The 22,618-nt window shown below is 39.9% G+C and overlaps 1 protein-coding gene across 2 annotated transcripts in view; it reads left to right on the forward strand.

Moving 5' to 3' along the window:
• The window catches only part of TBC1D22A (TBC1 domain family member 22A), a 433,739-nt gene that overhangs the window by 175,588 nt on the left and 235,533 nt on the right, over positions 1-22,618 (forward strand). The window contains exon 9 of one of the 2 annotated variants that reach the window (XM_034767118.1): positions 6,535-6,644. In XM_034767118.1, the coding sequence (XP_034623009.1) occupies positions 6,535-6,644 (110 nt within the window). The remainder of the gene's footprint in view (positions 1-6,534; positions 6,645-22,618) is intronic. The other variant, XM_034767128.1, reaches the window with a different exon arrangement.

Genomic DNA, 22,618 nt, shown 5'->3' on the forward strand with positions numbered 1-22,618 from the left:
TTCTGTGAATTTTTGTTTATTGCCAGTGACTTTTACTAAAAATACTCCATTACAGAATCTTAATCTTAACAATAATCATAATTACCTCAGATTAAACAAATCTCACTTAAATTGTAAACTATTTGGGGGGCATTACCATCTTTTTGTTCTGGGGTTTGAACAGCTGTGTTTTGAACAGTCCTAGCCCATAACTGGGGTTCCTAGGTGCTACTATAATACAAATAATTAATAATAGTTATCAAACATATTCCTATACCCACCCATTTTCCAAATTTCAGATGGGGGAAAAAAAAGATGGTCTTTACAAAATTCCCAAAAGTTATTACATGTGGGCTATGGACAGCCCAGGGAGGGGGAGAGTTCCACATTTGAGGATGCTGCACAAAAATTGCCTTGCCTGCAGCCCATCACCCTGAAAATGCATGGGCATGTCTTTGTTGATCACAGTTGTGGAGTATCGTATGGTGAGAGAGGTGGTCTCAAATCGTGTTCTAATCCATTTTGAGTATCAGAGATTTAAAATCAGCTCATTAAAATGTCTGGGCAACCAGCAGAGATCACTGATCACCAATGTTATGTGCTGTTTATGTGAGGCTCCACATTGGTCACTAGTTTGTTTCCACATGGGTCCAAGTTGTAACCCCCCTATAAGCACAAAATAATATTTTAGTCAGAAGGTAACACAGGCATAGATAACTGTATTAAGATATGCATTCAGAAGAAACTGCTGGACTTCTGTCTCCTGGTCCTAGTGGAAAATAATGCTCCTAATATGTCTCCTTGTAATTAAATTTTATTCTTTGAAATGATTTGGCATACAGTTTATATATAAGCACCACTTTGTATTACTTGCCCTATATTACAAATATTAGTGCACAATCTTGTTAAAAAGTATAGAAGTAACTCAACACATTCATCAGGAGATGATTCTTTGTTTCCATGTGGTATCTTTTTTATGGCTGGACCATCTCACTGTAGATGCATAAAGGCACAATTCGAAAGGAAATTGGAGAGCACTAGCATCCATCCATCATTGGTTCTCTTCACAACTTCCTGCTAAAGTGGCAGGAGAAAAGTCAGTACTAAATTTAAAAGCAGCAAAACTAGGCCTTTAGACATTCCAACCCTGACCCATCTTAGCCATGTCCTAATCAAATTGGACATCAGCAATGTCTCCTACCTGAATAGCCAGAATGTTATGTGAACCGCTATTGCAGGAGACAGAGGTACTCTTTCTGTTGGCCAAAAAACATTTTATCAGACAGAACAACGAGCATAGATATAATGCTAAATGTAAGAGCAGAATGGCTCTGCAGGCAGTCTATAAACTCAGGGGTAGTCCATAAGCATATAACCCCCAAAATGTTTCCCTTGTTGTTAAACCCCCCCAGGATCCCAAGAATAGATTAACATGCAGCAGAACAAAATCACTAAGGTACTACTCTAGAGAGAGGGAATGCAGAGTAAGAAGACATTACTTGTATAATAGTAGTGCCTTGAGGCTCCAATCTAAATTGGGAGCCTAATTGTGCTAGGGACTATAAATACATATAGTGAATGACAATCCCTGCTTTAAAGAGCTATATGCTTCTCAATTCCATATCTCCAGATTGTTTGATTTCCAAAGGCATCCATAAGATGATGCAAGAAGAAATGGCAATAATGGCTGCCTCGCCATCAATAATAAGGCATGGTTTCTGTGAAATGGTGATTCCTCTACTTGAACAGGTGAAGTTACCATCACACATGAGTTTCTGCAACAAGGCCCAGTCTGATACCCAGACATACACTTGCTGAATGTAGATTTGATGATAAAAGGCTTATTCCAGGCAGAGAAAGTAATGTTCTGTTGTCCTGAAGAGAGAATTTTTTCCACAGAAATAACATAGTCTTAGGAATCCCAGACTCTTTCTTTCTAAATGATAGCCTTGTGGTTAAGGCACTCAACTGAGTCTCAACAGATGCTCTTTTAATTCCTGAGACACCTTGGACAATCACTTAATATTTTGGTGCTTTGATTTTCCATCTATAAACTGGGGTAATGCTATATTTAGTGACATGTATTATGATAGATTTATTAATTTAAGTGAGGTGCTCAGGTACTATGATGATTAGCACAGAAAACTTACAAAATAAACGTTGTCATTACTTCCAAATATTTACTCCTACGAATACAATTTATCCAAAGGATGTATGTGCCTTGAGTGTGTACTTATAAAAGCTAACCCTCATGAGGGCAAATTACTGTTAATCCCATGCCATCTAGATGCAAAGAAGAAAAGGTGGGTAGTGACTAATTTGTATAATTAGATTATCTCACAGGCTTGCCTACACGAAGGCCAAGAATTTCCTCTAGGTTTCACTGCTTATTCAGAAAGGGTGATGGCAACATGGGAAGGGTGCAGAAACGTACAAAGGCTATCTGCAAAGCAGGTCACCTGATTATAATTTCATGCATTCACTAAATATTACCCATAGAACTTTCTGCCTCAGCAGCTGTTGCCTTCATCAGGAGTGACCTCTGATGTGTGGTGTTATGTCATATATATGAAATAACCAAATTAATTTATTTTCTTTGGGGTTTTGCCAGAGAGATTCTTCCTTCATTATATCTTTGGAATTTTCTATCATGTCTCATTGGAGCATGACTGAAAGCCACACTTTGGAAGGAGGTTTAAGAACTTGATCTGTAATTTTCATGTCTTTGACAATGTGTCTGCCCATCATGACCTGTCTAGAGTTATGGAGTTCAGACATATGTTCCACAGTCCCCATCAGCACAAATAATCACACATTTAACACTTACTCTGTGTATGCCTATGTCATATCCATTTGTTTTCTTACTCATCCTTTCTAACATTTCAGTGTTTGGCTTTTTCAATGTCGCAATTGCTGAGTGGCATATTCATTTTATTTCTAGAGTTGGAGTAATTATTAAATGTCTTTTTGATAGATATTCATTCTCAAATATGCATAAAAATTGAATTAGATGTTTAAGTTTGTTATAAATAATGCTGCATAGTGAAAACAGTGGAAATGATTTTTCTAAATATAGCATGTTGGAGCAACAAGAAAACTTCTAGTGGTCTTCGGTGCATTGTGTCTAATACCATATAGTTGTTGTTTATGAGATGTAATGATATAAGCTTTAGATCTTGAGCACTCTGTTTCCTAATTTTCTAGCTGATTAGTCTGGAGCAATATCAGGTTGCTTTTAAAGGCCTTAGGAAAAAAGGAAAATGATAAAAGTATTTCATAGAACTTTCTTGGTTATTGATGCTGACCTAGTAACTTGTTTTTAAGAGACTCAGCAGAATTGATAAATCTGTATCTTATTAATCATGGCTCTCTGTAATATATACAATTGCTTCTACAGATAAACAAGTATTTACAGACAGCTAGACTTTGACTTTTGAATGCTAAATTGCAAAACACTTTACTCTTGCATTTTAATACTCTTAATATTGTTTTATAAAGATACATTTTTTTTGTTCTGATACTTACAAATAGTAAGATGGGAAGTTTAAAGAAAATTTTTAATTTTGTTCTTAAAATAGATAATCTAGATTATGTCCTCTTGCCACACAGGTTGTTAATTTCTTAGAAGCAAGTTTTGTGGCTATAATTTTTATCAGGAGATCCTTGAATAATCTAGCAGTTTAATATCAGGCCTGCATATGAGTTTGAGTAGGGAAAAATTAGGAAAATTTTAAGATCATTTTAGCATTGTTCATAGTACCAATGTTGAAACTTTTTAGTGAAAAATACTGTGTATAGAATAAAGTTTTTTTTTTCTTCATTCTTCTGTCTACACAACTCTGTTCCGCATTTCAACTGCCTGTCTGTCTCTTCTTATGTATGCTATTCCTTGTCTCTTCTCTCACTTGTAACTTTCTTTTTATTCATTCTATCCACTTTGCCTGAAACAACTTCTATCTTTTGTGCATCAGACCTCCTCCTTCTCTTTTTTCACATTACTCAAATACTTCTTTTGGTTTGCCTTTTAAAAAAAATAAATAAATCAGTCATTAAATGAATACATATCTTCATCCTACAATTATGTGTTGAATGCCCAGTTACAAGAGTAAGCGAGGTATTTAGGAGAAAAATCATTTAAATTTAAGTTTTCTGAAGTTGATTCAGTGATTCACACCTCTGCTGTGATTCTCCATATTATGTCATTTCTGTAACACTAGATTCTGCAGCTGGCTTGTGGATAGGGCCAGTGAAACAGACACATTTTTAATTATGGCACATTGTTGAGAAGTTTTTCTTTTTCTTTTATATTTCAAAATATATAGAACTTAAAAAGAGAGGTTCAAAACTGCACTACACAGTAAGACAAACAAACAAAACTTGTTTAGTCCCTTATCTGACCCCTGCTACAGGTTGTTACCTGGGATGATGCAGTGATGTCCAATGTTGTCAGCATGAGAGCCAAACATATTATTTCCAAAAAGATCAAGAGATCACAATTAGCATTTTGGGTCAGATTCTCAGTCTGATTCTGCTCCCTGTGTGAAACTCCAGGGCCACAACGGGAGTAGAAACAGCCCATGAGTTCCCTGTTGGGGATTTCTCAGTTACAACTGTCTTCCTGCCAACAGCCTCTGGTGCAGTCGGCATGGTAAGGACCAAGGGGAAGTGGTTGGAGAGTGCAGCTACCCCAAGCTTGGCTATTCCAAGCTGGCATATAGTTCTTTGGCCACTACAGCCATCTGGGACAAATTAGAGCAGCACCCAGGCTGTGGGTATGGGGCAGAATATCAGGGAACTTTAATCTACTGTGGATTTTCAGTTTCTCAGTTAATTGCTATTCTGTGCTGCTTTATGGCCACGCAAAGGGGGAGATTCATTCTTTGCTAGGCCACGCCTTAGGCAGCTCATATCATGCGCACCTCAGGGCTCCCAGTAGGACTGGCTGGAAAACGAAAAAAATCCATATTGCAGAAAATGTTGAGGTTTTGCAATTTGTGTTTTGATGCAGAGTAAACATGAGACATTTCAAATAAAATTAATGAAAAAGAGAGAGACCCACTCCAGAATAGTTCCGAATGGCCCAGTGGCTAAGGAACTCACCTGACAAGTGGGTGGTCCAGCTTCAAGTCCATCCTCTGAATCAGGCCAAGCACATCCCAGTGAGTGCCCTAATAACCGGGCTGTAGTATCTGTCTGTCTGTCTCTCCCCCCTCCTTCCATCCTGTTGTAGCCATTCCACTTTTATAAATAATCAAATATTCATTGGGCCAGAGAGACACTGACTCTATAGCCTGGTGGACAGGGAATTCATCTGAGCTGTGGGAGACTCGTCATTCAGAGCAGGGACTTGAAATGGGGTGTGTTACATCCAAGGTAGCTAACCTCTGAACTGCAGAGTCTCTTGCTCTCACTGCAGTTTTGACTAGAAATTCCATCATGGATCTGAGAAACCTTTCCTATGAAAGTTTTGTCAAAAAGGATAATTTTCCACTAAAAGTTTGTTTTGGCTATTGCATTTTCCAGCAAAGTTTTGGTGGAAAAATTCACAACCAGTTCTAGCTCCCATAGCGTGGCAGACAGTGGGACAACCGGAGCTATTAACACGAACTACTTAGAGCACTACCAGCTGTTTCTTAGGCTACAGGGAAGTGGTGGGCAGCTGTTAGGGAGGTGGTGCCCCCCGTATTCTATTCAAACTCTCCAGTTTAAAAATTACAGGAAATAGTTTACAGAGCACAGTTTTCATCTCAAGACAATCACCCCCCAGGGTTATAATTGTTACAAATAAAGGGTCACTGGTTGGACATCACTGCGGTTGATTAAGGCATATCTAGGGCATCATAGTGAGTTGTAGCCAGCCAGTGTGACTTCGGGGAACTTTAAAAAATGTGCGTCGGGTGTATATTCTTAATAATTTTTGTGCTGAATGCACATCTTTGTACTGTCACTGTTTGGGATGTATTGAGGACATTATTAGAATTTTTATTTATTCATATCTTTTTTTATTATTAGAAAATTATTTATATTATTATAGCATTGGGATTAGGGCCCATTGTGTTGGGCACTGTACCAACACTGAAAAGAGACAATCCGTGCCTTGAAAGAATATTTTTAATTGTTTTTTTCTTTTTTAAAGAAAATAACGAAGTAACACATACATGTTTGTGCGTGCACACCCACATACACAAATATCTTTGCAGAGTAATTTGTAAAAAAAAGTTTATATATTTTAGAAGACTATTTTTATTGCTCTTGGTACTCCTCTCTCAGGTGTGAAATGTCTAGAATTATATAATTTATTGTATATGAATTCTAGTTAATTGGACATGATTCAGGATTTTCACAGTCTGCAATAAATTAAATATTCATTAACATTTAGAACCTGTAAATGACACAGTTGAGCAATAAATGATGCATTTAGTCCCTTTTCAAAGAATGGGTTTTGAAGATTGTGAATACAAGGGGGCTCTTAATTATCAATTATTTTTCTCAACCTTGCTTTATTTATTCTGTGCACTTCGTTGACTTGTCTTTTTCCTCTTTCTTTTTCCGCAGCAGAAGAAGAAGTGGAAAATTTTGATGTTTCCAGTCTGCCTGAAGAAGTGCTGCAGAACATTGAAGCTGACAGTTACTGGTGCATGAGCAAGTTGCTTGATGGCATTCAGGTAAATTGATTTATCCTGTTCTTAACTAGTGAAGATAACTGATTAATGTCATGGCTTTGAACTATTTTAAGGATGTTGAGAAAAAGTACATGTAAGAAAAATAGAGGAAAACATAAATTTCCCCATAGTGTAAATCTGCCATGAGTTTGGTGAAGGGATTTTTAAAAAATGCTGCACAACTTTTTTGGTACAGAACTGCTACATGTCTTAATACATTATGATATGTGAGAATGAAATTGGAGGTTGTGATTCCAGAGACATTTTAAGCACTTGGTGTCTATTAGTAAAGCAGGATTTTGTTACATTTGTTGTTTGAAGTCTGCACATAAAATGATCAATGAGGGATAATGAGAAACTGGATTTTTGTAATTGACTATTTTAAACAAAATCCACTTTCTAGCAGAGTAACCTTTAAATAGGCTATCCTGATTTTAAAAAAAAATCATTTAAAAACCTTTTTTTAGTACGCCAGTTTGTTTGTAGGGTATCTTGAGCTGTGGTCTGATTTTATAGGGGAAACGATGAACAAACTGCAGTCAAATGCACCAAATAAACAAATGCAGTCGTTAAAATACAGGTTTTGTATATATGAACTGTTGGAGTAAAACTGTGTCTATAAAAGTTAGAACCATCTACATGAGGAAATAAAGCCTCAGTTAAACTTATCTGTTTTGAATAGAGGGGACCTACACAGTCCAAAAGAGATTGTTAGATCCAAACAGTCAAAATATAAGATTTTAAGAGGTTTAAATTAGTCTGTGCCTTAACACGAACATACAATACAGTAAGTTATTAGTGGTTTTAAAATTTTCAGTTTACAAAGCAAATTACATGCATTTAATTACATTCACTACAAACTTTTGCTGATGCAAGTTATGTCGACATAAAGCCGCTGCAGTTGGTATATCGCTTATGCATGTACATACTTGGCTCCCTTGCGTCTACACTGCAGAAGTCCTTGTTTCAGTGCACAGTATGATGCACCATGTGTAGTTATACCAGTGTGCAACTCACCACCATTCAGCACGCTCTGTTTTGGTAAGTTTTGGCAATGCGTAATGGGACAGAAATGAGTTGTTAAGGGATGACTAATAATAATGCTATCTCTATCCCATAATTTCATGCCTATTTTGAAAATCACATGAATTTGCACAGGACTTGTTGCTGTCTGCCATCTCTGGCAGAAGCCTGGAGCCTGCACAGCTCTGCACTGTCGTCATGAGCGTTGCAAACACAGGTTGCATGATCATCTGGTATTTGCAGAGCCAGAGGGAGCATAATGATTTTCTGGAGGACAGATTGCTGTGCATAGCAAGAACCAATTCAAGATTTCTGGAGGCTTTTATGGAGCACCTCTAAATGTTGGCCCCAGAGCACCTTGCCACAGAATACATCAACAGAAAGGGCTCTTTTTCTATGGTTAATGCAAATGCTGGCGGATCACTGGTGATGCTTCAGCAACATCAGTGTTGACTGGTCAGGGAAGGTGGATGACACTCACATCTCTAAGAACACAAGGCTGCTCTAAAGGTCCAACTGGGACTTTCTTTCCTGACCAGCGGATTACCATTGGCAATGTTTAAATGCCAGTAGTGATCATGGGGAGCCCAGCCTACCCCATACTCCCCCGGCTCATGAAGCCGAACACTGGCCACCATAGCAAGGAAAAGATTCAGCTATTGGCTCAACCATTGCGGAGTGACGGTTGAGTGTACTTTGGGTAGATTGAAGGGGCACTGACATTGTTTACTCACAAGATTGGATCTCAGGGAGAAAAATATCCTAATGGCAATAGCTGTATGCCGTGTCCTGCATAATATCTGTGAAGCAAAGGAGAAAAGTTGCTACCAGACTGGAGGTGGAGTGGCTTTCTGCTGAGTTTGAATAGCCAGATACAAGGGCTGTCAGAAGAGTTCAACACAGCTATATGGCTCAGGAAGGCTAAAGAGGACTTTAAGAGTGAGCCCCTGTAATGTGTTTGGTGTACTGTGCTCCATCTGGCCCTGCTGTTTGAGAGCCTGTTAGGAATTGTGTGGCACTTAGTGCATATCTATGACTATAACACTGACAATGCACCTATTAATTTTGTGGTGCTTGCTGTACATTTATGATTTTTACACTGTGTTTTGTCTCTGATCCCATGAGCTGTGCCCAAGTGTACAATTGCAAGTTAAGTGGGTGCTTTCAGTACCACTAGCTGTTCTGCAGCATAAGTTGGGAACCAATAAAGATGAATAATTTTCCAAACAATAGAGTTTTATCGAGTAACAAAAACACTTCAAGAATTCTGTGCAAGTTGAAAGCAAATACATTAAAACTTTAATAAATTTATGGAACAGATTTTAAAGAAAGAAAATTCATGTCTATTTTAGCTACCCATACTTCAACTGTGGCTCTCACAGGTCAGTGTTTGTCCTTAATTTCCCCTGGTATGGACTGGCAAGGGTAGAAATTTAGCACCTGATGTTGAGGGGAGGGGGATGTAGGGAGGTGCTATACTGCAGTTCTCCATGGACTCAAAGGGAGGTGAGCCTGGGTTTGTTGAACCTGAATGTCCATGAGAGCCTGTAGCATCTGTTGGCTGCCGGAAAAGCCCCATTATGTCCTGGTATAGCTCCTTCTCTGTCACCTGGGCTGTTATCTGTCCAGTTTCCTTCTCCATACAGTCTGCAACAGTCATTCTCCAGGTTCTCTGTTCATTGTCTGATACAGCACTGGATTGCAGGATCGCTCTGAACATGTCATTCCAAGACCTTTGTCTCCTCCTTATCTGGCTCAGGCATTCCTCACGTGTGGAGGAGGAACCCCTCAGCTGCCACCATTTAGCTGGCATTATAGATAATACACACAGAGGTACCATTAACAGTATAGTCACAACGGAAAGCAAATTTCAGATTCAGAACTCCCTTCCCTCACTCCCCTATAGTTTCAAACAAGACCTAGTTATTAACAGTTCTGCCTCAGTGTGTTTGTGCGTGGCACCACTCACAGCTCCAACCATGGTGAGTATGGCCTGCCAGGGGTGAGGGAAAAGAGGCAGGAATTGCTTAGATGTATGAAACTATGGGTATAGGGCAATGGTACTGAATACTAGCACTGTTTTCCACAGGTGGTGGTGATGTTAGCTGATATTTCACTCCTGAGGGTAACAAAGGCACAGAGGGCACAGCTGCTGCTGGTGTCCTGAAGCTCCCCATATGTCGCTTGCCTGTTTGCTGCTATGGTGTTTGCCAAAGTTATTGCCAACTGGTGTAGGAAAGTGTCCTCCTGCGGTGTAAGAAATAGGGCTGCCGTCCCTAGAAACCTTCGGGAGGGGATTGCAGAGTACCTCCATGAAAGTTACATCAAGATCTCTCTAAGACTCCAGGGTTTCCCTGTATATGTGAACAAACTGTATGCCCCACCCCTTCCCCATGCCCTGCCTAATTCTTTAGGGGAATAAAAGGAGATAACAACTCTACCTCTTTGTTGTACTGCTGCTACCTCTTCTAGTAGAGTAAAATAATGAAAAGTCAATAGCTGTGTCCGGCTAAGTTGGGAGCGCCATCATTGTAATGGGAAATAAATTTACATACTTACCCAAGGTTCCTTCCCCTACATTGGGCTTGCCTGTGCTTGACTGCTCGGACTGATTGCACTATGGTGGAGTCTCACACTGGTGTGGTCCGCTGGGCAGGTGCACATGGAAAGCTGCTAGGTGTGCTTGCCAAGCTGGACTAATCTGGAAGAGGCATTTCAAATATTTGCTGGACTTTAAAACCGGGGGGGGGGGGGGGGGAGAAGCTTCTGGTCTTGGTGATCATGGGGCAGTGGAGTTCACAACTGTGACCAGAGCAGTCAGTATCAGACATTGTGGGACAGCTGCTGGAGGACTGTTAGGGTTGACGCAGGTAATGCAGTGTCTACATTCACACTGCATCAACCTCAATACATTGACTGTAGCTCAACGCTGCTCAAGGAGGTGGTGTTATTGTGTCGGCATACTGGAGAGCTGACATTGGTGGGAGACAAATTCAAGTGTAGACACATGCAAAGCTAGGCTGATGCAAGGCAGCTTATGTCAACTACCTTTATAGTGTAGACTAGGCCTATGTCTACACTAAAGACAGCATAGCCCCCTAATATAACCGCAGCATACACTGACAGAAGGAGTTTTTTCTTCCAGTGTGGGAACACCACCTGCCTGAATGTTAGCTATATTGACAGAAGCACTTTTCTGTTGTCTACACTAGGAATTTTGTCAGCTTAGCTCTGTGAGTCCAGGCTTTTTTTTCCCCTATGCCCCAGACTACATAACTATGCCTATATAAGTTTCAAGCATAGACCAAGCATTACAGTAATGTAGTAATAAATGGTGGTGTATGCATACTTTGAGTATGTAATGTGTGACTAGGAGAGCTCTCTGCTTGTTAATGAGGCAGCATGATCTTAACTTTTGCCAAATACCTCATGTCTGAATGAGTGTGTTACTCCATGTTCCCTTGAATTTTGTGTGTGTGTGTGAAACAAATGCCTTCTGTAGCTCAAGTTCAAATCTACAAGCATAGTCTGTCCCACTCCTATTCCCTCTCCTTCTTACTGAAGAGGGTACCTTAAGAAAATTAAGTTTAAATACTCTGTTTGGAAACGGGAGGAGGCATTACTTAACGTAATTTTGTCATCCAAAACTGTGGAAATGTTTCCTTGAGCGGATTTTCCGTAATGAAAGAGTAATGGGAGAGTAACAAGAAATGAGTGAGCCCAATGTAATTTACAGGTTTAACTATTTTGGACTGCTTTATGGTGATAGTGGGGCGTAGTTGAATGCTATATGATAGTTTTAGGTGTACCAATTGTATGCCAGTAAGAAGGCTGTAAAACAGAGATCACCCTTGTACAGGGGGCAAGAAAGACTATGAATTGATCATCTTGTCAATAAGTGAAATGGAAAACATATACCATTAAGGAATGCTTGCCAAAATGCAGCAGGCAAATGGCTACTTCAGGACTGTAGAGGCTTGTCATTGCCAAATTTAAAAGGCCACCGATTAGAAAAATATAATACTTAGTATTTCCTGTTCTTTCTTCTTACTATGAGCTGATCATCATTACTTTATCCTCCAACCCAGAACCGATATAATGCATGTTCTCTTTTAAGGCTGTATTAATTGATGACACACTTTTAAAAGAAGTGCTCAGTCCCTGAAGAATGCATCTTATACTTTTTGTTCTAGGAGTTGGACTGAAGTTGTAACAGATTGTGATTAATTGTAAATATGCATGTTCTGATGCTGGTTTAAGCAGTGTCTAGAGTTTAAAATGAATATACTAGTTCCACATAAATTGAAAAAAAGTGAAACTAGGGTTTGCCTTGACCCTTTCTGGATCTTGGTTAAAAATGAACATCTCAGACTACAGTACTATGTTTAAACCATAGAGCCTTATTGTGCTTTATTCATTTGTAGTTTTATTTTATGATGAATTAGTGTATGCTAGTTTCCTGGAGTAAAAATTGTACATCTATATGAAAGTAGAAAGGCTACGTATATTCCATGCCTATTTGGTAATTCTGTAGCCACAGTATTATGTTTTTGTTCTTATCGTTCTGCTGGTGAGGAATGCTGACCGCTACTGATTATCTTTGCATAAAACACCAAAGAATTTACAATAATTTCCTATTTGCGTTTGCCAGTTAAATTACTCTAATGTGACTCAGCAAGGTCCTTAACTAGATTTTATATACGGGAAAGGCATTGCTGTGCTCTTGGCACTATTACTATTTATAAAAGAATTATTCTTCCATAACGCTTTCTTGCTTTCTAATTTGAATGTTTCATTGGGTTAGGCATTTTGCAGAAGGGCCACAAACTAATTAAGGTCATAAGAGGTTCACTTTTTGATAAAATTGTTTATGAAACGTTTAGGGAAGAAAAGTACTCTACTTTCCCTAGGGTGTTTTAAACATAATTATCCTGATCCAAGGTCAAGCAAATAGCAGCATGCTTTCTCTGTGTAGCAGCATCTGAAAAATGTAGCCTGTTTTGTTTTTTTTATTTGACCTCTGTAAAGTGTGATTCATTGCTTATTTTAGACTTCATAAATGACACATTTCAAAGCACATGTAGCTCAAACATAGAAAATAAGCTCTCGTAATACTTTTTTTATAAAAAAAAATCTTGCAAGGATAAAAAAATATGTAATGTGTTCTCCTAATGAGAAAAGATGTATAGTACACGCTTGATAGAAGAAGTAACAAGGCATAACCAGTCATATGTAGATACAAAAGGAGAGAAATAATTGCTTGGCAGTAGTAGCACAAAGCACGCCCTGGGAGTTGAGTGCATAATAAATTCAGTATTAATTAACAATGGGAAAAAATAATATAATGTATTTCTTTACCTGGTTTCCCCGAAAGACCCCAAAGAATTTAGTTGCACTTTCCCTAATGTATACTGCTATCCCTCTTGCCTACAAAAAGTGAGTTCAGTGATCACTCCTCCAAGTCTCATTTGTACACACAAACTAGTATGTTTGGATCAACCAGTTATTTTTCTGTGAGGATGAAAGAAGAAATAATAGGCATGAGATGCAGCAAGGAACATTTGAAATATGTAGATATGTTAAGACCTTTTATATAGTGCATTAATTGCCACCGGAAATATCCAAGCATGTACCCATCTATCATGGGTGGTTTTTTTAGGATAACAAAATTAAGTCTGCCAATATGCAAGGAAGTGGGCGTGACTTGGGTCCACTCTGGGTCCTCTTTATAGTTACTTTGATAAGTTGTTGTTTGTTTCTTTGCTTTACATCTCTTGCATTTAAGTAGCTTGCTCTTGTCAGTTATTTTTCCTACTTCTTTTGTCCGTGCAACCAAACAAAGTTAATTTAATTCAGTTTGAACATTGTTTATATTCAAAACCAAATAACCTGCTGCCTTCCCCTTCTTCCTCCCTTCCCAAACCATACCCAGAATGATTGACAGTAGCATGAAGAGAGTCCCAAACAAGTTCAGGGCCCCATTGTGCTATGCACTCTACAAACCCATAGTGAGAGACAGACTCTACCTTAGAGTTTACAACCTAAACAGGGCTATTGATATTTTGTGACTGTAGGGTGTTTAAATAATCCTACTAGTTCAAAAGTTTTAAAAGGGGGGTCAAAGCGCTCAGATACTACAGTGATGAGCTAATTTCCCTGTAAGTTTTGCAGCCGCACAGCAGCCTATTTAGAAACGCGCAGGCACTCAGGGAACCCGCCCGGAGACCTGCCACAGCCTGTGGAGGGGCGCCCCTCTCCCCCGGCCCCAACCTAACCCAGCCCCCAACCAGGCGCGGCCGGGGTGACCCAGCCTGAATCCAGCTCCAGCCCCGTCCTGGACCTGCTGGGGCTGGGGGAGGGGCGCCTATCCTGCAACCCCAGCCCCGGAGCTGCTTCGGCAGGGAGAGGCACCTCTGCCCCCCAACCCAGGTGCTGCTGCGGGGAGAGAGAGCTGGGGGGAGTACTCTCTCCCTGCTGTAGCCCTGGAGCACCCTTCTGCACCCCAAACTCCTCATCTCCAGCCCCACTCCAGAGCCCTCACACCCCTGCACCCTAACCCTCTGCCCCAGCCTTGAGCCTCTCATCCCTGGCCCCACCCCAAAGCCTTCACCTCCAGCTGGAGCCCTCACACCCCTGCACCTCAACCCTATGCCCCAGCCCAGAGCCCCCTCCCACACTCTGAACCCCTCGCCCCCACCCCCATCACATGAATTTTGTTATGTGCACCAATATGGAGGTGATGTGTCTCACTACTTCTTCTTCCCTTAGGAGTGCGGTACCAGTTCATTTAGTCTTGTCTCTCCAAAAAATAAGAAGAGTCAACAGCAGAGTGAGGCCCAAATTTCATTTGCTTCCCTTTTTAATGGAAAAATATTTTTTTCTGTTACCTCTCTTCCCCATGGCTGTCTGATTCTAGATTCCAAAGTTGTTCAAAAAGGTACTGTGGCAGGGGTTTATCAGCAGCCAATCTAGGATTGTTAAGACTGAGAATACCTTTAGTTTTCCTCCCCTTCTTTTGAAAATGTGTGTAGATGTGTGTGCTCAGTTGGACGACACCCTTTTCAGTATACATACTGCTGCTGAGTCCCTGAATAGATTAGGTATTTGGTATTTGCCTTCTGACATAGTTAAGATTCTTGTCAGGAACAGGAAGCCTACTTTTATGTTTGCTGCTGCTTGGTTTATGTCTAGATAAGTTGGCCCAGTTTCTTATTCCTTATCTTTCACTTTAGAGGACTCTAGGCTGAGTCTGCACTGAAGCTATGTCAGCACAGCTGCATCAGTCAGGGGAGTGAAAAACCACACCCCATAATGACACAACTATGCTGACAAAACCCCCACTGTAGGCACAGCTGTGTCAATGAAAGAGGGCTTCTTTCAATGTAGCTAACGAGGTTCAGGGAGGTGGTGGTCCTACACAGACAGAAAATCTTCTGTTGGTGTAAGCTGCATCTACACTTGGCAGCTATACTGGCATATCTTTGCTGACATAACTATGCCGCATAGGCTCTGTAATGTAGATATAGCCTTACTCAGGCTGTTTTTTGGTGTTCTGAGATTTCTGATGTAAGGGTACCTTTGCTCACAAGTTACAGAGATGATTAGTCTTTGTATGTGTTCTAGCAGACTCTCCTCTCCTCCACCTCTTAAGTGTTTGAAAGTTTAATAGTAACTATTCTATCCTCAAATTTCTCAGTATTATCTTTGTTTCCTCAGTCTCTCTTCTTTCATATGTGATTAGTTACCAATCTCATCAATATTTATCTGTGTCCGGCACGAAAACAGGTTTAATACTCTTTGAAAATGTTTTGGTATGTGCAACCCATGAACTCCTCAATGCCCACTGGCAAAGGGATTACAAGAATATCCTGATTCTGGCATGTACATTCTGGTTCATGAAAGAATGTCATATGAAGTCTTAAATAAAAGCCAGGATCACACTGGTCACTAATATTGTTATGAAATGCATGTACAAATACTGTGTAAAGAGTTATGTATGAATACTAGAAATAAGTTTGTAGCAAGGTAGAACACAACATCTTCATCATCTTGACCCATGGAAAAGAAGCCCTTGAGGAATTCCACCATGATTTCAACAATTTCCATCCCACCATCAGCCTCAGCCTGGACCAATCCACACAAGCGGTCCATTTCCCGGACACTACTGTGCTAATAAGCGATGATCACATAAACACCACTCTATACCAGAAACCTACTGACTGCTATACTTACTTACATGCATCCAGGATACACCACACGATCCATTGTCTACAGCCAAGCTCTAAGATACAACCACATTTGCTCCAATCCCTCAGACAGAGACCAACACCTACAAGATCTCTATCAAGCATTCTTAAAACTACAGTACCCACCTGCTGAAGTGGGGAAAAAAAACAGAGTGCCAGAGACAGAAGAGTACCCAGAAGTAACCAACTACAGGACAGGCCCAACAAAGAAAATAACAGAACGCCACTAGCCATCCCCTTCAGACCCCAACAAAAAGCTCTCCAGCACATCATCAGAGATCTACAACCTATCCTGAAAGATGATCCCTCACTCTCACAGATCTTGGGAGACAGACCAGTCCTCACTTACAGACAGCCCCCCAACCTGAAGCAAATACTCACCAGCAACCACACACCACACAACAAAAAACTAACCCAGGAACCTATCCTTGCAACAAAGCCCAATGACAACTCTGTCCACATATCTATTCAAGTGACACCATCATAGGACCTAATCACATCAGCCATACCATCAGGGGCTCGTTCACCTGCACATCTACCAATGTGATATATGCCATCATGTGCCAGCAATGCCTCTCTGCCATGTACATTGGCCAAACAGGTCAGTCTCTATGCAAAAGACTAAATGGACATAAATCTGACATTGGGAATCATAACATTCAAAAACGAATAGGAGAACACTTCAACTTCTCTGGTTACTCAGTAACAGATTTAAAGGCAGCAATTTTGCAACAGAAAAGCTTCAAAAACAGACTCTAACGAGAAACTGCTGAACTTCAATTAATATGCAAACTAGATACCATTAATTTGGGCTTGAATAGAGACTGGGAGTGGCTGGGTCATTACACAAATTGAATCTATTTCCCCATGTTAAGTATCCTCGCACCTTTTTGTCAACAGTCTGAAATGGGCCATCGTGATTATCACTACAAAAGTTTTTTTTTCTCTTGCTGATAATAGCTCATCTTAATTAATAAGCCTCTTAGAGTTGGTATGGCAACTTCCACCTTTTCATATTCTCTGTACGTATATATATCTCCTCAATATATGTTCCATTCTATATGCATCCGAAGAAGTGGGCTGTAGTCCACGAAAGCTTATGCTCAAATAAATTTGTTAGTCTCTAAGGTGTCAGAAGTACTCGTGTTCTTTTTGCACATACAGACTAACACGGCTGCTACTCTGAAACCTAAATTCTCTGTAGTATCTAAGGTCTACAGAAGACTGTCTATTTTTTTGGGTAAAACTTTCAAGATGGCCGAAGATTATCATCACAAGATACTTGAGAGCCTAAGTCTCCTTGAAAATTTTCAAAGTGACTTTCTCCTGCAAAATATGCTTACTCTGTTATGTCACTTTTTCTACTCACACATATCATTTTCCCTTCTTACTCATGATTGTGTGCATCTCAGATAAAAATGGTATATGAGAACAAAAAAACTACAGTATGTTCAGCAACTTCAGTAATTAAAAATGTCATGTTTGAAGGGTGTGAATTTTTATTATAGTATAACAAACAAAATATCCCCTCCCCCCAAAAACCCCAAAGCTAGCATCTATTTCCACTGTACATAAAATAATCTGAATAACCAAATACATTCAAATGTGTTTTTACACCAGATAAGTTAACATAAGAATGGTCATACTGGGTCTGGTCCATCTAGCCCAGTATCCTGTCTTCTGATAGTGGCCAGTGTTACGTGCTTCAGAGGGAATGAACAAAACAGGGCAATTTTGAATGACTTGTTGTCATGTCCCAGCTTCTGGCCATTGCAGGTTTAGGGATACCAAGAGCACGAGGTTGCGCTGCTGACCATCTTTGCTAATAGCCATTGGTGGACCTTGTGATGGGTTGGGTCACAGAAACCCCCTTGGGACTGCCACCTGATGTGCTGAGACTACCTCTGAGCTAGTTTTCCCTGCCAGCTTGGGACTTCAGAGACTTGCTTGTTTGAGCCAGACACGCTTGCCTGCTGCAAACACAGGTCCAAGTGTGAACCACGTCCCCCACAAGTTTCAGGCTTAACTGAAAACAGCTTAAGAAGTGCTCCTGTATTCAGCACTCAGATACCCAACTCCCAATGGGGTCCAAACCCCAAATAAATCCATTTTATCCTGTATAGAGCATATACAGAGTAAACTCATAAATTGTTTGCCCTCTATAACATTGATAGAGATGCACAGCTGTTCCCCCCGCCCCAGATATTAATACATACTCTGGGTTAATTAATAAGTAAAAAGTGATTTTATGAAATACAAAAAGTAGAATTTAAGTGAATTTAAGTAAAGACAGACAGAACAAAGTGAATTACCAAGCAAAATAAAATAAAACATGCAAGTTTAAGCCTAATACAGTAAGAAAACTGAACACATGTAAATCTCACCCTCAGATGTTTCAATAGGCTTTTTTTCACAGACTGGATGCCTTCCTAGTTTGGGACCAATCCTTTCCCCTGGTACAATTTTTGTTCCAGCTCAGGTGGTAGCTAGGGGATTTCTCATGACTGCAGTCTCCTTTGTTCTGTTCCACCCCCTTATATATCTTTTGCACAAGGCAGCAATCCTTTGTTCCCACCCCTCCTTTTAAATGGAAAAGCACCAGGTTAAAGATGGATTCCAGTTAAGGTGACATGATCACATGTTACTGTAATGCTTCATTACCCACTTGCCAGCACACATGTATAGAGGAAGACTTGCAAGTAAACAGATACATCTACAGTCAATTGTCGTAGTTGATGGGAGCTGTCAAGGCTGCTTCCCCACTCTGAACTTTAGGGTACAAATGTGGGGGCCTGCATGAGCTGGTAGTTAAGCTTAGATCTGGTCCGCTGCCACCACTCTCAAAGTGCAAATTCCCTTTCCTGGGTAGCCTTGAGAGACTCTTCACCAATTCCCTGGTGAATACAAATCCAAACCCCTTGGATCTTAAAACAAGGAGAAATTAACCATCCCCCCTCCTTTCTCCCACCAACTCCTGGCGGATCAAGATCCAATCCCCTTGGATCTAAAAACAAGGAAAAATCAATCAGGTTCTTAAAAAGAAGGCTTTTAATTAAAGAAAAAGGTAAAAATCATCTCTGTAAAATCAGGATGGGAAATAACTTTAAAGGGTAATCAAACTTAAAGAGCCCAGAGGACCCCCCCCCCCACCTTAGGTTCAAAGTTACAGCAAACAGCGGTAAACACCCTAATAAAAGGTACATTTACAAGTTGAGAAAACAAAGATAAAACTAACACGCCTTGCCTGGCTGTTTACTCTCAAGTTTGAAATATGAGAGACTTGTTCAGAAAGGTCAGGTGTCAGCCAGGTTACCTGAGCTTCTTAACCCTTTACAGGTAAAAGGATTTTGGAGTCTCTGGCCAGGAGGGATTTTATAGTATTATACAAAGGAGGGCTGTTACCCTTCCCTTTATAGTTATGACAGGAGCCATCAAGATTCCAAACCACCATTAATGGCCCACAATTTACATAATTACAATAGGACCTCAGTTATATTTCATATTTCTAGTTTCAGATACAAGTGATACATTTATACAAATAGGATGACCACACTCAGTAGATTATACGTTTTGTAATGATACTTTACAAGAGACCTTTTGCATGAAACATATTTCAGTTACATTATATTCACACTCATTATCATATTTTCATAAAATCATACAGAGTGCAAGTCACAGACCTGTCCTCCATGAATTTATCTAATTCTTTTTTGAATCCAGTTATATTTTTGGCAACAAGTTTCACAGGTTGAACATGTGTTGTGTGAAGAAGTACTTCCTTACGTTTGTGTTTAAATCTGCTGCTTGTTAATTTCATTGGGTCACCTCTCGTTCTTATGTTTGTGAAGGCATAAATAACACTTCCTATTAATTTTCTCCATATCATTCATGATTTTATAGACCTCTATCATATCCCCCCTTAATTGTCTGTTTCTAAGCACAGCAGTCCCAGTCTTTTTAATTTCTTCTTGTATGGCAGTTGTTCCATAACCTTAATCATTTTTGTTGCCCTTCTCTGCACTTTTTCCAATTCTGATCTATCTTTTGTTGAGAAGGGCCATCCAGAACTGCACACATTCTCAGATTAAATAGCTTATTGACATGACTGAGAAGTTGAACTTATTGAATTCTGTGTTTTTAAAATCTGTCTTAAAGGAGAGGCAGCTATCTGTCTCTTGTATTGAATGATTGAAGATGGCCCTAAACAGCAGTTCAGAGATGTACTTTGACATTCCGCTTGGTGTTTCATAGTTGTAATGAGCATTCCACTGATGGCATAGTATATTAATACTGAGAATATTTTCATGTTATGGATGGTCACAGGAAATATAGAAAGTCTTCAGAGAATGAGGATTAGTGTCTTTTTAAATGTAGAGATTTTAGTACTGGGCATTACAGGAAACATTTACAGTTTTTTTTTACTCTCGTCCTTCATCACAGAGGTAATAGTGGGACTGTACACACACAAATTTCTACTCTGAACACCTCTGCATGTCTCATACCTGTCTGTATTTTTACTGGTGGGTGTCATGCTGTCTGGAGTGGTTCACAACCATGTGTGCCAACCTCAGGGCAGATACCCCAAACTGGTGGTATGTTTTATAATTAGATTTCACCAGCCCAGTAACAAATGTAAACTGCTGGATCACTAACAGTCTTACCATGGAGTCACAGACGGTCCCCTTGGTCATTCCAGTCTATCTGACCACTCAGGCAAGCTGGATTTTGTGATAAATGGTCCAAAGATCACAAAATATTCAGGTTGCTACCAATCCCAAGAAACCAGTAATTTATCTCCTAATCAGAGCCGTAATTAGGCATTTTAGCGCCTGAGGTGAGCATCCATATTTGTGCCCCCTACCATTTTTTCTTCAGTTTTCCACCAAATTTTTCTACCCCTGCAGCTTTGTGTCTGGGGTGGCAGCACCACTCGCCCTGCCCTGGTTACAACCCTGCCTCAGATCAGCTTGTGCTTTAGAGCTCACACCAAAGACAATGCCTGTACTAACTAAAGGTTTATTAACTAGGAAAAAGAAATGAGAGTTAATTCCAGGTTCAAGCAAGCATATATACACAAATGAGTTTCAGTCGGTAATTCAAAAGATGACAGTTGTAGAAATCTGTCAATTCAAAATGTCTTTCAGGGCTAACCTATGCCAAACAGCATGGGGATCTTTGTTTAGAAATTTTTGCATCTCATAATCCAGACAGTATGAAAGAGATTCACTTTCTCCTGGTCAGTGATTGTTATCCCCTCCACTCCAGAGTCCAGACTGATGGGAGGAGTTCATGCATAGGTCTCTCCTTCCTGGAGGGAGTTAGGAATGCAGTCAACAGGGCCTCTGTCCTTTGATGCTAGAAATACCTCATTTGCCTTTAATGGGCCATCTTGTAGGAAGAACAAACCCTTGAATTAATGCTTCTTTTCCTGTTTGAGTTGCACAATTACAGAGGTTTATGATGCAAACACTCAATATAACTTTGGCTATAGAAGTTATAAGTGAGATCAATACATGCAGGATCCTACAAGCATTTTATAAGGTCTAAATACTAAACACCCTCTTATCAACTTAGCTTTATCAAAATAGATAGTAGATGTTAACGCAGATAAGCAAAAATGGTTTCCAGCTGTGCATTTGTAAGAGTTTAGAGAGGCCTGGGGCCTTGGCATGAGCTGGCACCTGTTCTGCCAGCGTCACATTAGGAAAAAGGACCATGAATTAAAATAGATACATCTTGGAAGAAATTGTGGTTGTGCTGTTTTCAGTCAATTCTCTCTGCTTCTACACAATCATCATTTCATTTATACAAAGCATATATTTCTGTCAGTGTGCTGGATCAGTGGGTAGGCATACCTCTGTGTATGTTGTTTGCGTACCCTCTTTTTATTGCATGTAATTATGAATATGTAATGATAAACTCTTTTGGTTTTTAAAGGTTGTGCAAGATCTTCAACACTAATGTAAATTTTTCCCTTCATCCTCTCTCTGGGATTCCAGTGCTCTTGAAACCTAGCTCTGACTTGGACTCAAACCTGAACCCGAACTTAAACTGGATTCAAATCCAAACATTGCCTCCTCCTTGGCACATTTCTAGTATGTGTTAATACTGTAATGATGAGCGTAGACAGCAGCTCCACACAGTAAAGTGGCTATAGTTTAATCTTAGTGTTAAGTTGTTGTCACATATGTTATGTAATTGTACAAGTAGGAATAGGCATAAGTAGTAAGTGGATATGTGATTATTATAAGCAAATATTAAACACTTCCTTCCTTTAAATCCTCTATCCTGAGTATTATTGTGTTAAACCTTTTTTTTTTTTTTTTTTTAAGATTGCCCATTGTGCTATGTGATTGGACTGCACATGGCACAATGGGCCCCTGATTCTGATTGTGACCTTTAGGTTCTGTCAAACACAAGTAATAGATTTAGTGCCTGCTTTTATAAGATATTGATATGTTATATGGCTAGTACCAATGATATGGTATTGTGTTTGGAGAGCCTTGTGATTAGAAATCATGCAGAACCTCTCCTGTAACTTAAGAAATCGCTACGAGTTTTAAGTCGAATTTTATTAAAATTAACAGTTATGGAGTCCTCAAATCCATGTTATTCTGTACAGGCCTGCACAACTCGTAAAGCGGCGAGGGCCATATTACTCCAAAGAAAACAGCTGAGTGCCGAAACCCCCCGAGCACCGCCAACCCC

Source organism: Trachemys scripta, chromosome 1 (assembly GCF_013100865.1).
Source record: "Trachemys scripta elegans isolate TJP31775 chromosome 1, CAS_Tse_1.0, whole genome shotgun sequence".
Classification (NCBI taxonomy): domain Eukaryota; kingdom Metazoa; phylum Chordata; order Testudines; family Emydidae; genus Trachemys; species Trachemys scripta.